Source organism: Capra hircus, chromosome 2 (genome assembly GCF_001704415.2).
Source record: "Capra hircus breed San Clemente chromosome 2, ASM170441v1, whole genome shotgun sequence".
NCBI classification, from domain to species: Eukaryota; Metazoa; Chordata; class Mammalia; order Artiodactyla; family Bovidae; genus Capra; species Capra hircus.
The window spans coordinates 135,405,205-135,420,629 of NC_030809.1; the positions used below are offsets into that span (position 1 = coordinate 135,405,205).

The 15,425-nt window shown below is 46.3% G+C and overlaps 1 protein-coding gene across 1 annotated transcript in view; it reads left to right on the top strand.

Moving 5' to 3' along the window:
- Positions 1–15,425, top strand: part of CYFIP1 (cytoplasmic FMR1 interacting protein 1) — a 102,886-nt gene that overhangs the window by 23,851 nt on the left and 63,610 nt on the right. Inside the window, 7 exon segments of the mRNA XM_018065998.1 lie at positions 6,689–6,811; positions 6,887–6,976; positions 7,604–7,681; positions 7,869–7,970; positions 8,803–8,984; positions 12,519–12,615; positions 12,705–12,833. Coding sequence (XP_017921487.1) covers positions 6,695–6,811; positions 6,887–6,976; positions 7,604–7,681; positions 7,869–7,970; positions 8,803–8,984; positions 12,519–12,615; positions 12,705–12,833 — 795 coding nt within the window. The 5' untranslated portion in view covers positions 6,689–6,694.

Below are 15,425 nucleotides of genomic sequence, written 5' to 3' on the forward strand. Positions count from 1 at the left end.
TCTGGCCAAATGCAAGATCTTATTTTTCTGACTGGGGTGAACCTGTGCCCCACCAGTGGGAGGCACAGAGTCTTAACCCCTGGACTGTTAGGGGAGTCGCAGCTGAAATCTTTGTTTTAAAAACTTAAACTTACAAAATAAGTTAATAGCTTGTTAAAAGACAGTTCCCCCAACATATTTAAATTCATTTTTATAACTTGGCAAACTATAGGAATCAAAAACAGGGTTGAAAACTGCTGTTGAAAAATCAATCAAGGAAGAAAAATGCCTGGCTTTTATGTTGTTGAGGACAGAAACCCTGGACAATGTCTGTTTGCTCCGTTGCTTTCACCCCCATGGGAAGGAAGGATGCGATGGGTGGGGGGCGAGCTGGGGGTGGGAGGGGCGGTTCACAGACGGGGGGTGCTGATGCTGGACTGTGAAACCGAGGCCCTGGTAGGTCTGGAAGTCTTTGTTTTGCTCCCAGCAGTCTGCTTTTTGTGCATCAAGTATGTATGTATCAGAAAAATGCCAGCTCGAGGGTGGTTTTAGCGGCCAGTCAGCACGAGGGGGTAGGCGCCCTGTCTGGGCAGTTCTGCTCAACTCAGTCTTAGCTGTGTTAGTCTGCTCAGGCTGTGTGTGTGCTAAGTTGCTTCAGTCGTGTCCAGCTCTTTGTGACCCTATGGACTGTAGCCCGCCAGGTTCTCCTGTCTGTGGGATTCTCCAGGCAAGAGTACTGGAGTGGGATCTTCCCGACCTAGGGGTCACCCCCATCTCTTATGTCTCCTGTGTGGCAAGCGAGTTTTGTTTTTTGTGTTTTTACCACTAGCGCCACCTGAGAAGCCCAACTGGAACAAAACCACACCCCAGGCAGCTTTCAGTTCACTTCAGGCGCTCAGTCGTGTCTGACCCTTTGCGACCCCATGAACCGCAGCACACCAGGCCTCCCTGTCCATCACCAACTCCTGCAGCCTACCCAAACCCGTGTCCATTGAGTCGGTGATGCCATCCAGCCATCTCGTCCTCTGTCGTCCCTTTCTCCTCCCGCCTTCAATCTTTCCCAGCATCAGGGTCTTTTGAAATGAGTCAGCTCTCTGCATCAGGTGGCCAAAGTATCGGAGTTTCAGCTTCAACATCAGTCCTTCCAATGAATATTCAGGACTGATTTCCTTTAGGATTGATTGGTTTGATATCCTTGCAGTCCAAGGGACTCTCAAGAGTCTTTCTCCAACACCACAGTTCAAAAGCATCAATTCTTTGATGCTCAGCTTTCTTTATAGTCCAGCTCTCACATCCATACATGACTACTGGAAAAACCATAGCCTTGACTAGACGGACCTTTGCTGGCAAGCAGCTTAGGCCATAGAAAAGTATTCTCTCCTAGATCTGGAGGCTAGAAGTCTGAGATCAAGGTGTGAGCAGGGCTGGTTCCCTCCGAGGTGCCTCCCCTTGACTTGCAGACGGCCGCCTTCTCACCATGTCCTCCCAAGACCTTCCCTCTGTGCCTGTGGGCGCATGCCATCCTGCTGTGACCAGGCCCCAAGCCGTGGAGGGAGCTGAGCCCAGGGAGACAGAAATGTCATCGAGTTGTTAAACTGTGAAGTCCTGCGTGGCAGCAGGGGAGGTTTTGAGTGTGTTCCAGATGTGTTATTTTTGTTACACTCTTGGGCTTTGGCACTGTGGCTTTTGACACTGCAAAGGTGTGTCAGTCCTTGAGGTGTAGTTGAGGCTCTGTCCCAGGGCCGTGCGGTGGGTGGCCAGGCACACAAGGCCCCTGTGTTGTGCTGAGAGGAAGCCCCAGTGGGCTGAAGGGGGTGAGGCTGGCAAGATTCTGGATTTGGGGTGGCTGGAGCTGGGACAGGGAGTGTGGATTTTACTCCTGGGGCAGTGGGCCACCCCTGACAAGGGAGTGGCTGCTAGAAATGGAGAAAAGTAAATGGATTTAAACGGAATCTTGAGGTGAAATTGTGAGGTGTCAAAGCGGTGAGATGGAGACTGGGGACTTGAATTCAGAACTGACAGTTCCAGGTTTCCTTAACGGATGAGGCAGACACCCGCTTCTTCTTTGTGGAAGAAGCACAGGCTGGGGAGTCGTGGAGGCGCCCGTGGCCCTGGAATTAATTGGATGTTTGTAGGGTGTGTTCATGGTCGGAAAGCACAGAGAAGAAAATGAAGCAATTAGGAAAGAGCCTCTGTGTGTGATAAGAGAGCCTTGACTGGTAGTTCACACAAAGATTAAAGGATGCTGTGAGAGAATGTTCAACAACTTCAGTGTTTTTATGGAAGTCGGAAGGGAAAAGCAGCTTGCAGAATAACATATCATCTTGTTTCTGTGAGGGATCAGAGGCTTATGGATAATTTCCTTTACTTTTTCTTTATTTTCTGATTTATCTGCCATAAATATTGATAATTTTTTATCCTAATTTTTAATTGTAGTAAAATATGCAGAACATAAAATTTGCCACTTTAAACATCACCACCGTCCATCTCCAGAACTTTTCCTGTCTTCCCTCACTGGAACCCTGTGCCCATGAGACAGCAATTCCCCAGTCTCCTCTTCTCCAGCCCCGGGGTAGCCGCTGTTCCACTTCCTCGCTGAGTTTGGCTCCCTCCTCTGAGTGGGGTCGTGCAGTGCTCTTCCATTTGTGACTGGCTTGTTTCAGTAAGCATGACTTCCGGGCTCATTCGTGTTCTTGCATGTGTCAGGATTTCCTTCCTCATTAAGACCAAATAATATTCCATTGTACACATAAACCACAGCAAACAAAAGTGTCCTTAAACACTGATCTGAAATAAGTTGAACACTTGACATTTTTCCTAGGGCGTGACCCAAGTGTGTCACGGAGCCTTTCTGCAGCTCTCTGGCACCACCTCTTCTGTCACTGGGTGCTCCGGCCCTGTCCTGGGCAGAGGGTGGGGAGGAGGCGGGCCCCATGGGCACTGAGCGGAAAGCTAGGGCAACTGGTCATGTGGGCTGCGTGGTTGTTCCTGGCTGGTTGGCTTGACCTGTGGAGGTGAGAGGCACAGAGGTAAGGCCAGGCAGCCCTGTGGGACCACAGGGACCTTGTTGGGCAGCCTGGCTCCTTGGAGGCTGTCTGCCTTGAGGTGCCCTGTATGGGCCCCGCTGGGGCCCCTGCACTGGCTCCGCAGGGCAGTGACCAGGAGGAAGACTTGGCTCTGTGCACCCCAGTCCTGGATGCACTCCTTTCTTGAGTGTGTGGAATAGGAAGCTGTGATGACAGAAGGAAGTTGGTAATGAAAGGGAGATTTTTTCATTGCTGTGAAAAACAACTGCTATGTTTACCATTAACGTGGATGGTGAGAACCACGCAGAGTGGACCTTGTGCTGTTGTCGGGCTGGGGGAGGAGTTCAGGCCTCGGCTCCCTTGGCGTCTGTCCTCCCCGTCCCGCCGATCTCTCGTTGCTGGCTGAGAGCTGTCGCCGTCTCCAGGGCGGAGTTACTTCTCCTTTCGGAGCTGCCTGCGTTTGCCTGGTTTGACCCTCTTGTGTTAGTCATTCACACTGAGCGTGGTTGTTTCCTCTCTGAATGATCTTCCGTTGTGCACCCCCCTCTTTATCCCTGGGCATTTCCTGCCTGGAAGCCAGCTCTCTCTGACACTTGAGTAGTCCAGCTTCCTTTGACTAGTCTTGCTTGGTTTCTCTTTTCCCTGTTTACTGTCAGCTACCTGTGTCATTATGTCTGAAATGAGTTTCTTACAGCTGGCATAGGCTTGGTTCAGGAGTTTTTAAATCCATTCTGAAAATCTCTGTCTTTAATTGGTGTGTTTCAACTTACTTTGATAAACCTAATTATTGATATGTTTGGGTTTAGGTCTGCATTTTATTATTTAAGTCCTCTTAGATCCCTCCCTGTCCATCTCTCTCTTTTTGGCTTATAAACAATGGAAATTTATTTCTCACAAATTATTGTTCTCCAGGTCATGAACCACTTTGTTCAGGCTATTTTTAAGATACTTTTTCATTGTCTTTATTTTTCAGCAGTGTGACTGTGATCTGTCTGGGTAGGGATTTCTTTAGGTTTGTCTTGTTTGGGGTCTGCTGAGCTTCTTGAATCAGCAGACACATTTGCAAAGGGTCACATTTGCAGTTTTTAGTCGTGTTTTCAACTGTTGATCCAGCTTGTTCTTGTATTTTTATGAGACAGTGTTAGATAGTTTTCTCTTGTTCCAGAGGTCCTCAAGGTTCTTCATTTTTTTCAATCTTTTTTTCCCCTCTGTCATTCAAATTAGCTTATTTCTGTTGCTCTGTCTTCAAATTCACTGAATCCTTCCTTTGGTTTTAAGCTCATGTGGGGAGTTCATTAAATTTCAGTATTGTATTTTTTAAGTTTATGTTTAATTGGAGGGTAATTGCTTTGCAGTGTTGTATTGGTTTCTGGAATACAACGTCATGAATCAGCCACGTGTATACATGCATGCCTTCCTGCTTGAGCTGCCACCCCCCACCCCCACCGCAGCACTCCAAGTCATCACGGAGCACCCAGCGGAGCTGCCTGTGCTGTATAGCTGCTTCCCGCCAGCTGCCTCTGTACGCGGTAGTGTATATACGGCAGGGCTCTTCTCTCAGTTTGTTCCACCCTGTCCTTTCCCTCTATCTCCACAAGTCTGTTCTCTATGTCTGTGTCTCTATTCTTGCCCTCCAAATAGGTTCATCAGTACCATTTTTCTAGATTCCATATATATGTGTTAATATATGATGATTTGTTTTTCTGACTTACTTCACTCTGTATAATAGGTTCTAGGCTCATCTCCCTCAGTTCAACTGATTCATATTTGTTCCTTTTTATGGCTGAGTAATATTCCATTGTGTGTACATACCACGGCTTCTTTATCCATTCATCTGTCGAGGGACATCTAGGCTGCTTGCATGTCCTAGCTATTGTAAATAGTGCTGCTGTGAATATTGGGGTACAAGTGTCCTTTTAAATTATGATTTTCTCAGGGTATATGCCCGGTAGTGGGATCGCTTGGCCATATAGTAGTTTTATTCCTAGTTTTTTAAGGATTCCCCATATTCTTTTTCATAGTAGCTGTATCAATTTACATTCCCACCAACAGTGCAAGAGAGTTCCCTCTTCTCCACATCCTCTCCAGCATTTATTGTTTGTAGATATTTTTGATGGTGTATTTTTTAGTTCTAAATTTCCATTCAGTTATTTATTTATTTATTTGTGCCTTTCAGTTTTTTTGTTCAGTTCAGGAGTGCCATGTTTGTTTAGAGCATTTTTATAGTAGGTACTTTAAGTCTGGTAGATACTTGTAGCATCTGTATTATTTGGCATTGGTGTCTGTTGCTCATCTTTTCCCGTAGGAGCTGATGTTACTGGTTCTTTACTGAGTAGTTCGAATTGCAGCTGGACATTTTGGATATTATAGTATGAGACTCTGGGTCTTGTTGAAATCCTAGGAAATGTTGTTTTTGTTTTAGCTGGCAAACAGCCCGCTTTGATTTAGGCGACAGTTCTGACCTGTCCTCTCTGGACTATGGTGCAGTGTCACACCTGTCTTTGGAGCTCAGCAGTGCCCTTTGGATCTGTCCTGGGTGTGCCTCCTGTGGCCGTCTGGGACCTAGCTCTGGTCTCAGGGCTTGGGATGTGAGGATCAGATCCACGCATGTGCAGCTTGAGGGTGAGCCTGATGACATTTCTGACCAACTTTGTGGGCTTGCTCTTCCACGCTTCTTCCTCTCCACATTGTCCCTGGGGCTTTCCAGTGCCCTGGGGTTCCCTTTTTGGTCCTCTGACCAGCATGCTGAGGCTTTGGAAACCTGCCTCACCAAATGCTTCCGCACCCATGCCTGTCTGGTGCCCAGCGTGAAGTGGAGCAGCTGGCTACCTCTTCCTTTTCTTTCAGTGTTCTTGCCCAGCCTGCCTGCTGTCATTTCCAATCTCAGAATGAACATAGCTGACCATGTAGCTGCCCCACGTATCCTGCTGGGGTCAGGGCTGCTTCACATGTCCATCTGGAGTTAGAGTTGCTCCCTGAGGCCCATGAAGGATCACAGCAACATTCAGCGGGAGGCAAGCTGGAGTATGTTGACGCCTCCCTTCTGGAACCAGCACAGATGTATCAGATGAAGTCCGTCTCCTTTTCTGTGCTCCTGTATGGCAGTGAGAGTTCAGGCTCTCAGTCCTCTGCCAGTAGCCCTCTCCCTTTTTCCTTTCCTTGGCCATAGGCCCTCACCTTATTGGGCCCGGCAGGCTGTCCTGTATTCGTGGAGTCAGGGCACTGGCTTTGTGCATCTTCATCCCGAGCGTGTGGCCCTGCTCGGAGGACGCCCCTGGGAAGTGTCATTGGTTGGAAGCGCTGTTGCCCATCGGAGGCTGTGCTGGCCTCCTGAGGACAGACATAGTACGGGAGGAACTGTTCCTGCCCCCAGCTCAGTGAAGGGGTGGTCAGACCCTCGCGGAGAGCCCTCCAGGATGATGGCCTGGAGGTGGGAGGGTGGCAGGAAGCCATGAACGTGTGTTGGCCCTTGTGCCCTATATCACGACCAGCAGCAGCTGTGTTGTGACTCCCCTGTTGATGAGGCCTGAGAGAGACGCCAGGCCCCAGGGACAGTCTAAGATGCCTCTGCCATCCCCAGCTCCCTAAGAAGAAGGCACAGGGGAGCAGGACCCTAAGTACCCCACCCTGGAGGGACTGCATGCCCTTCCTCACAGCACAGGGGGCTTTGTGTTTGGTCCTAGGCCAGGATGGCAGCCCAGGTGACGCTGGAGGACGCACTGTCTAATGTGGACCTCTTGGAAGAGCTGCCTCTGCCTGACCAGCAGCCCTGCATCGAGCCCCCACCATCCTCACTGCTCTACCAGGTGGGTGCTGCGCAGCTGCAGGACACATGACCTGTGGTGCTGACCTCCACGTGATGGTTTTCTTTTTCCTTCCAGCCAAATTTCAACACTAATTTTGAAGACAGAAATGCATTTGTTACCGGCATTGCAAGATACATTGAACAAGCAACTGTCCATTCTAGCATGGTAACTACATGGTTTCCTCAGTGGGAGGGCAGGGGTTTGCCACATCTGAATGGCAAATGTCTTTTTTTTTTGGTACTATTCTATTGCTAAGAACAGTGCATGCTCTTTCTGAAAATCTGGCTTCTGTGGCCCAGAGAAAACCTTTGTCAGCATCAGCATGCCCACTCTCCTTTGTTCATACTTGTGCTCAAGCATACCAGGCACACACCCGTATGGGCTTTAGATTGCAGAAGTGAATTGCATTGTTGTCATAACTGTGTATGTTAATGATTTAATGAACATTTTGATATGTCATTAAATTACACCAGATGAAGTAAGTTTTAATAGCTGTCTAGTCCGTTTGGTAAGTGTTCAAAATTTGACTATTTTTGCATGTTTACTTAGTTTGCTGTGCTTTTTTATAATAAGTTCGATGATGAATATCTTCCTAAATACATACTTATTTTCCCCGGCTAGATTTGTACAAGTGAAGTTATTAGATCAAACCTTGTGAGCATTTTAACGCATCTTAAAGATGCTTTCAGACTGTAGTCAGCTTCCTGGCCTTTCCCTCTGGTTTATGGCTGTATATGTTAGCAATTTGTGACTGTTCTGCTTGCCTTTGATTTGCCCGGTGTACCCTTGCAGAATGAGATGCTGGAGGAAGGCCAAGAATACGCTGTCATGCTGTACACCTGGAGAAGCTGCTCTCGGGCCATCCCACAGGTGCCGGTCCCAGCCAGACCCCACCCCACCCCCACTGGCCACACCCCACTCCAGACAGACCAGGCCTCATCGCTTCCAGGCTTTCCTGCCCAGTCACACCACACCCCACTTCTGATCTGCCCTTCTCCAGCAACTCCTCACGCTCTCTGGGTTGAAGCCTCTCTCTGTCATGCTTGTTTACTTCCAGGTGAAATGTAACGAACAGCCTAACAGAGTTGAAATTTATGAGAAAACCGTGGAGGTCCTTGAGCCTGAGGTCACGAAACTGATGAATTTTATGTACTTCCAGGTAAAACAGTGCAATAATCCCAGGGGTTTAGTGCAGAGAGTGGGGTGCTGGCACATTTACTGCATGAAAATTCAGACCCTCACAACAGCTTTGAGGCCAAAGGGAACTAAACCTTTCACAAGGCTAAAGCTTGACTGGCTGTTTCAGAATAAATGCTGCTTTTATGTTTCACTTCTCTCCTTCCCTTGAGAGTGACTTTGTATTTCCTGCATGAAGACTGCTTTCTATCAGTATGCTTGTACTTTGAATTCATCTGGTTTTCACATGTTTTCATCCCATTGTCTGCTCTGGTGGGCTTCACCCTGGTCTTGACTCCTTCTGGCCCTTGGGTTAGGCAGGGTGGCTACAGGAGGGGGCTTCCTGGATTTTTAAAGACCTACTTTAGAAATGCGTGTTTTTATGTTTTTTTTATTGCAGATTCCTTTAGCAAACAGAGAAGATAGAACTCCTTAGATGATGAGTTTTTGTTTTATCTTAAAAAATTGTCAAGTGGAAATCCTCCCACTCCCTTTTTCAACTCTGAAAGCTAAAGCAATCTGCTTTACAGATGTTCTTTTGCAGCATTTTGCTCAGTAATTTTGCCGGAATAGTCAACAAAATTCTTTTACTTTGGGGACATAGTTGGTAAAGTGCAAAGTCGGCGATGATTGTTAGAGAGCAAAGACATGTGGAAATCGCTTTCTATGCCTCTTTATCTGAGCTGTAGATAATGCACCTGTTGGTTGGGCATTTCATCAGCGAGTAATGTGAGTCTGGACCCTGTGCTTGGAGCTGAGTCTGGGGTTGGCCCGTCCCTGAAGGTAGTGTATTCGTCCCTGTTTCCTCTGCACAGAGAAATGCCATTGAGCGTTTTTGTGGGGAGGTGAGGCGCCTGTGCCATGCGGAGAGAAGGAAGGACTTCGTGTCCGAAGCCTACCTGATCACCCTGGGCAAGTTCATCAACATGTTTGCTGTGCTGGACGAGCTGAAGAACATGAAGTGCAGTGTGAAGAATGACCACTCAGCCTACAAGAGGTGAGTGTGCCTGGGCTCCCAGGCGCCTTTGCATGGTGGGTGCGGCACCCACAAGGGCCATTCTTGGGCCTGAGACAGATCACGAGCCCTACGAAGCATTCTGGTAGTCCTGTGTGTGGAGGGGGCTCTGGACTCCCATCACCCTAGAGGACAATGTGCTGCCGTGAGCCTGCGCATTTGGGCTGGGTGGGCACGTCACAGCAGTGTGTCTGTAAGACTGAGTATGTTGGTGGCGGGTAGATCAGAGCAGCTGTCCTGTAACCAACTCTCTAGGGAAAGTCTGTGCCCTAGACTGTTAAGGCAAGTTGGCTGGAATGAGATGCTGACTTCTATTTCCTTTGTTAGACAATGAATCTTAGCTATACAATTGACTTAGAAGAGATTTACTTTGCATCTGAATAGGCTGTGGTTTCATTTGTAGAGAAAGGAAAGTAATTTCTCCTGTGCCCTTCTAGGTTCTTGCCTGAGAACTCCCTTTAAGAAAGCAGAAATTAAGAAGAGCAAAACAAATTTAATTTAATAAGTATTGGGGGGGGGTCCCAAATATGAGACCCAAAGAAGTAACCTTTTAAACAAAGAAAAAGTAACCTGTGAAGAATTGATAAGACAGAGAAGTTTGAGTTGGCCTGGTCACTGAGTGAGGAGGTAGGAAGGTTGTTCACACAGCCTCTGGTGATGAGGACGCCTCCTGACCTCCTGGTACAGGGAGGTTACCTTTCATGTGGGAGGTTTCTTTCCTGCTTTCAGGGGCACAGAGGAGGTCAGAATGTACTTGCTGCAGCTATTTAAGTAACTAATCCAGAATAAATCAGTATGCCACAGTGGCATATTTGGGGGCTGCCTACCCTGAACCCTAGTGCTGTGTCTTTAAAATGAAATCAACTTGAGATGCAGCAGGAAACAGATCTGAGCTTGGGTCAGCAGTGGGGGTGGAGCTAGATCTCCCAGACTTCAAGCCTTGTTCGTGTGAAATAAGTTCAGGTGTTCCATTCACCGAGTCGGCTCTGCATGCAAGCGTAGATCTTCAGAATGACAACATCTTTTGAATTGTCCTGTTAACTCCTCTCCAGTAGGAGAATCTGGAGTTTTTTCCATTTGATGCCAGTGTTCGGGGATTTCAAGTGTGTGGGACTCTTGGTGGAGCATGGGGCTTCTGAGCTTCCCAGTCCAGGAGGACAGCTTCTGCTCCTGATGGCACAAATCACTTGTTGCATGATTTTGATCAGCTTTGTCAGCCTTTTATCAGAGAAATGGGGAGGTAGACAGCACCGGTAGTTTTTCATTTTAAAAAGGTTTCTTTTCTCTCTCTTTTAGCAATAGCACCTTTATTTCAAAGCCCAGTCTGGAAAACAGTTTAAAGATGGGACTGCTCTGTGGAAGGCCATTGGAGGGCCCCTGGGCACCCCCTTCAGAAGTTGCCCACCATCTTTGCCGCCCCCTAGGCTCCCCTGAGCACAGAAGATGGCTGAGGCACCCCTCATCCTTCCAGCATTCTGTTGCTGTGATCTCTGTTATGGACAATCTGTTGGTTCACTTTCCCAGGCAATAACCATTACTCATCCCCAGCCCTCACACTCACGGTCAACATTCAAAATGCTTATTTAAAAAAAATAAAAAATAAAAAAACACTTTATTTGCACGTAGCTGGTAGTTACAACTTCTGCTAAGTGTAAGTTCCAGATAACCCATATTGTCATGGTGAGGCTTAAGGAAAATAAAAACAGGCATTTTTGGTCCTTTTCTTAATTTCCATTCTTGCAGCTTCAACAATCACTCAAATCAATAAAGTGAACACTATACAGTCTTTTAAAAAGAATATAAACATACCAGTTGATATTATTTTATACATATATTTAAAAAAATCTTATAGAAATAAGCAAGATTACAGCTTATTTCTCACCTGGAATGTCCTGATGTAGGTGGCCTGTAGCTAAGTGGGTTCCAGACCGTTCAGGAACCAGGGCTCCAGCCTTGTAGCCCAGAATGGCTACTTGAGCTCCAGGTGTCATCTCTGCATTCAGGTCAACAGGAAGGAAAGAGAGTTGAAGGCCCTACAATATCTCTTATGAGTAAACTTTCAAGTGCCTTACAAAGTTTTGCCTTATATCTCATGGCTGAGCAGTTGATCCCAATGTGGAGATGAGGCACGTTGCTGCACTACAGAAATTCAGGGTTTATTTTGAAGCAGGAAGGAAAGGAAATGACAGTTGGGGTAGGTTACCAGTCTTTGCCATGAAAGCTTTTCTTTAGTAAAACCCTCAAGGTTCTAGGTTGTACAGACAGGTCCTAAACTTTTTTGGGGAAGCCCTAGATGTGCAGAAAGCCCTCTCATGTGCTTTCATACCGCTTTGTAAAAACTAGAGACTCAGCCCATGTTGTGCAAGACTGTTGGACCTCAGTGTACAGGTCCTTCTGTGTCCACCATTCCCCTGTCAGCCCATGAGTAGGTCATATAGGTCTTGTTTTCCAGATATGGTGAGAGTCGGGAGAGTTCAGGGGGTATGTATTGATTTATAATAAGAAGTGTATGTTCATCATTTCTGGCACAACTCCTAAAACCCTTGGAATTTCCTGTGATGAAAGCATAAAGTTTATTTTGTTATGTTAGTGTGATTTTGGAAAGCCCTTAGGTACCCTCAGGATGGGGCTGATCACCAGAGGAATCAGCCCTGGGACTGGAGGGTTGGAACTTTTAGTCCTACCCTCCTGACCTCAGTGGGGAGAGAGGGGTTAGAGGTTGAACCCATTGCCAGCATCCAGTAATCTAATCAAACATGTTTATATGAGGAATCTTCCATTAAAAACCCTGAAGGACAGGGTTTGGAGAGCTTCCAGGTTGGTGAACATGTGGAAGTTTGGTGGAGTGGTGATTGGAGAGGCCGTGGAAGCCCCCATTCTTCTCCCATACATTGCCCTACTCCTGGGGTCTGATGCAGTCTTCCAGCAGTGTCAGAATTTAGTTCATTGCAGGCCACCCAGCTGGTGTTAGAATGTTGCTTGATGGTGTGGGAAAACCCACCGCTCGTGTTAGACTTGGTACCAGATCTTTAGGTTTGTCCAAGAAGGAGCTGCAAATTGGTGGTGGAGTCAGGATTTTGTCTCAGACCTTTGGCACAGAACTGTGTGTGGTGTGGTCCCTGACTGGTGGGAGGTTTGGCTGCCCAAAAGTTTCCCAGCAGAGAACCTAAACAGTGCTGTCACTCAGCACTGGACTCACGGAGGGAGTGTCAGCCTTTTTCAGACTTGGGGGTAGGGAGCCAGCATGAGAGGCCATTGTGTCGGTGCCCTTCAGGAAAGCCTGTGAGTGGTGCTGCCGTCTCTGAGGAAGTCCGTCAGCTATGGACAGTGGGGTCATGAGCTGTCCACGTTGCAGGGGAGAAGCTGGAGGAGGCTGAAATTGAAACCAGCGTCTGTGATGCACCTGTCTACAGATAACTGTAGCAGTAGTAGAGTAATTTTGATTTTGCCAGGCTTTTTTTTTTCAATGTCGTTAAGCATGTTGGTTGATTAACCTTTTTTCCCCCTCTTTTATAGGGCTGCTCAGTTTTTACGTAAAATGGCAGATCCACAGTCCATCCAGGAATCACAGAATCTGTCCATGTTCCTGGCCAACCACAACAAGATCACACAAGTAACTCACACTCTGGCTGACGGGGCACATTCCCAGGGGGCTGAGGGGCAGAGAGTGGTCAGTGACATAGCTCTCACTCTGTGTTTTAGTCTCTGCAGCAGCAGCTGGAAGTGATTTCTGGTTATGAAGAGCTCCTAGCAGACATTGTGAATCTCTGTGTGGATTACTATGAAAATAGAATGTACCTGACGCCCAGTGAGAAACACATGCTTCTCAAAGTACGTGTGTTGAGGGAAGACTGCCAACAGCACCATGAGAAAGGGGCAGCCTTCTTGTCATCAATAGGCTGAACTTGATGATTGTTTTGCCAACCTTTTCTCTCATGCTTGTGTGTGTGTGTGTGTGTGTGTGTACATATAGCATCTTCCACCTTACATGCAGATTGCACTACAGATCCTTGACATATTACCATGAGTGTGTCCCAAGCTTGAGTCCAGTGCCAGGTAGGTCTCATGTCCATCCCTGGAGAAGGTGTTTGTAGATAAGCAGGTTTTGGTCAAGAACTTTCTCAGCATGAAGCTTCTTGTAGCAGAGATTGTGCCAGCTTTTACTTGGCAGGGATGTAGTTCCTAGAAATCTAGTGTACGGTGTCACCGTGATTGGGCTCCCCAGGTCATTCTAGTGGTGAAGGACCTGCCTGACAGTGCAGGAGACATAACAGATGCAGGTTTGATCTCTGGGTTGGGAAGAGCCCCTGGAGGAGGGCATGCCAACCCACTCCAACATTCTTGTCTGGAGAATCTCATGAATAGAGAAACCTCGCATGCTACAATAATCCACAGCATTGCAAAGAGTTGGACATGACTGAAATGACTTAGCACACATGCACGTCACCATGATTACAGTAGACTTTTGTTGTTCAAGAATCATGCCATTTGACATATTCCTCTATTTCAAATTGGGGAGGTTTTCAATGATGTTTCTCATTGGGAAAATGAGAAGTTTTTATTTTATTTTATTTTTTTAATCAAATGAAAGTTTAATAATGTGTACATTGGAGAGAACCCAGGAAAACTGAGCAGCTCTGAGGAGATGGTTCTGCCATTCTCTTCACTCTGCTCTCTGCCTTCATAGAGGTCCCTTCATGTGGGACCCTGTGCTGGATGTCCTGCTGGCCCAAGCAAGTGGGCCCAGCTCCAGGATTTCTTCCATGTAGGAGAACAGCCTGGAGGGGTCAGGGAAAAAGGGCGCTGTCCAGTGGAGTGCTTTATGATACTGGAAACATTCTCTTTGCATCTAGTGGTACAACAGCTCCCTGGCAATAAGTGCTTTTGGAAACTCACATTTATTATTGCCTTGTGCTTCAGGAGAGGTGGAACTGATGTGTATACACGTAAGAGGAAACAAGAAGTGACATAAAAAAGCTCCATGTGAAGCGCTAACTATTAATTTCTGAGGGGCTTTAAAAAATACTTTTTAGCAAGCCTAGAAATATTAAAATTATGAAAAGAAAAATCTCATTGGAAAAGACAAATAAACAGTAAGAGTAGTAGATGAACTTGTAGCAAGGTTAAAAGACAAAAGCAGTAAAATCACCTATATTCATAATAAATAGTTAAGGGATACAGAAAAACTATAGAACATAATGTAAAAAAACACTGAGCATTGGTAGGGGAGTAAAAATGCAGAGTTACTAGAATGAGTCCAAACTTAAGATACTGTAACTTAAAATAATCCTATATATACATATATATGGGTTGCTATATATCAACCTCATGATAACCACAACCAAAAATTTATAACAGATACACAAATAAGAGAAAGAAATCTAAACCTAACACTAAAGATAGTCATCAAATCACAAGGGAAGACAGCAAAAGAAGGAGAAAGGAATGAAGAGGAACTGTGGAACACTGAAGAGCTTAACAACGAATAAAATGGCAATAAGCATGCTGTTGTTTAGTTGCTGATTGTGTCTGATTCATTGTGACTCCATGGACTGTGGGCTGCTCCAGTCCATGGGAATTCCCAGACAGAAATCCTGGAGTGGGTTGCCATTTCCCTCACCAGGGAATCTTTCTGACACAGAAATTGAGCCTGGGTCTCCTGTATTGGCAGGCAGATTCTTTACTGCTGAGCCACTAGGGAAGTACCTATCAATAATTAATTTAAATGTGAGTGGATTAAATGCTCCAGTCGAAAACATACAGTGGCTGAATGGGTTAAAAAATAAGACCCATATGTATGCTGCCTTCAAGAGACTCACTTTAGATCTAAAGACAGACTGAAAGTGAGGGGATGGAAAATGATATTTCATGGAAATGGAAAGAAAACTAGGGTGGCAATACTTCTATCAGACAAAATAGACTAAAACAAAGACTTAACAGCGCAATTCTAAAGAACAAGGACGAAGTCATGAAACGTGGACGTTTGCTGTGCCTGTGATGTCAACAGTAATGTTGAAGAAGTGTAGAAAAATGATAGAGGAGATGGAGGAACTTCTCATTGTGTCGATGCAGGGTCAACCACTCAGTGCTGCTTCAAAAGAAAGCTAAAAGCCTTTGTGAAGACTGGAGGAAGAACCACAGTAACGAATCAGAGGGTGCATCTTTTAATGCCAGCCATGGCTAGTTTCATCAGTTCAAGGCTAGAGTCAGCCTTTACAACATAAGAGCAAATGGTGAGATAGCTAGTGCAGATAGGGTAGCTGCCTGGGAATTTCCTGAAATGCTTTGAGAAATTATTGATGAAGGCTTATGTTTACCAGAGCAGGTTTGTAATATAGATGAGACAGGACTGTACTGGAAGTGGATGCCAGACCAAAGTTACATCAGTAAGGAGGAAAAGTTGATGCCAGGCTATAAAGAAGC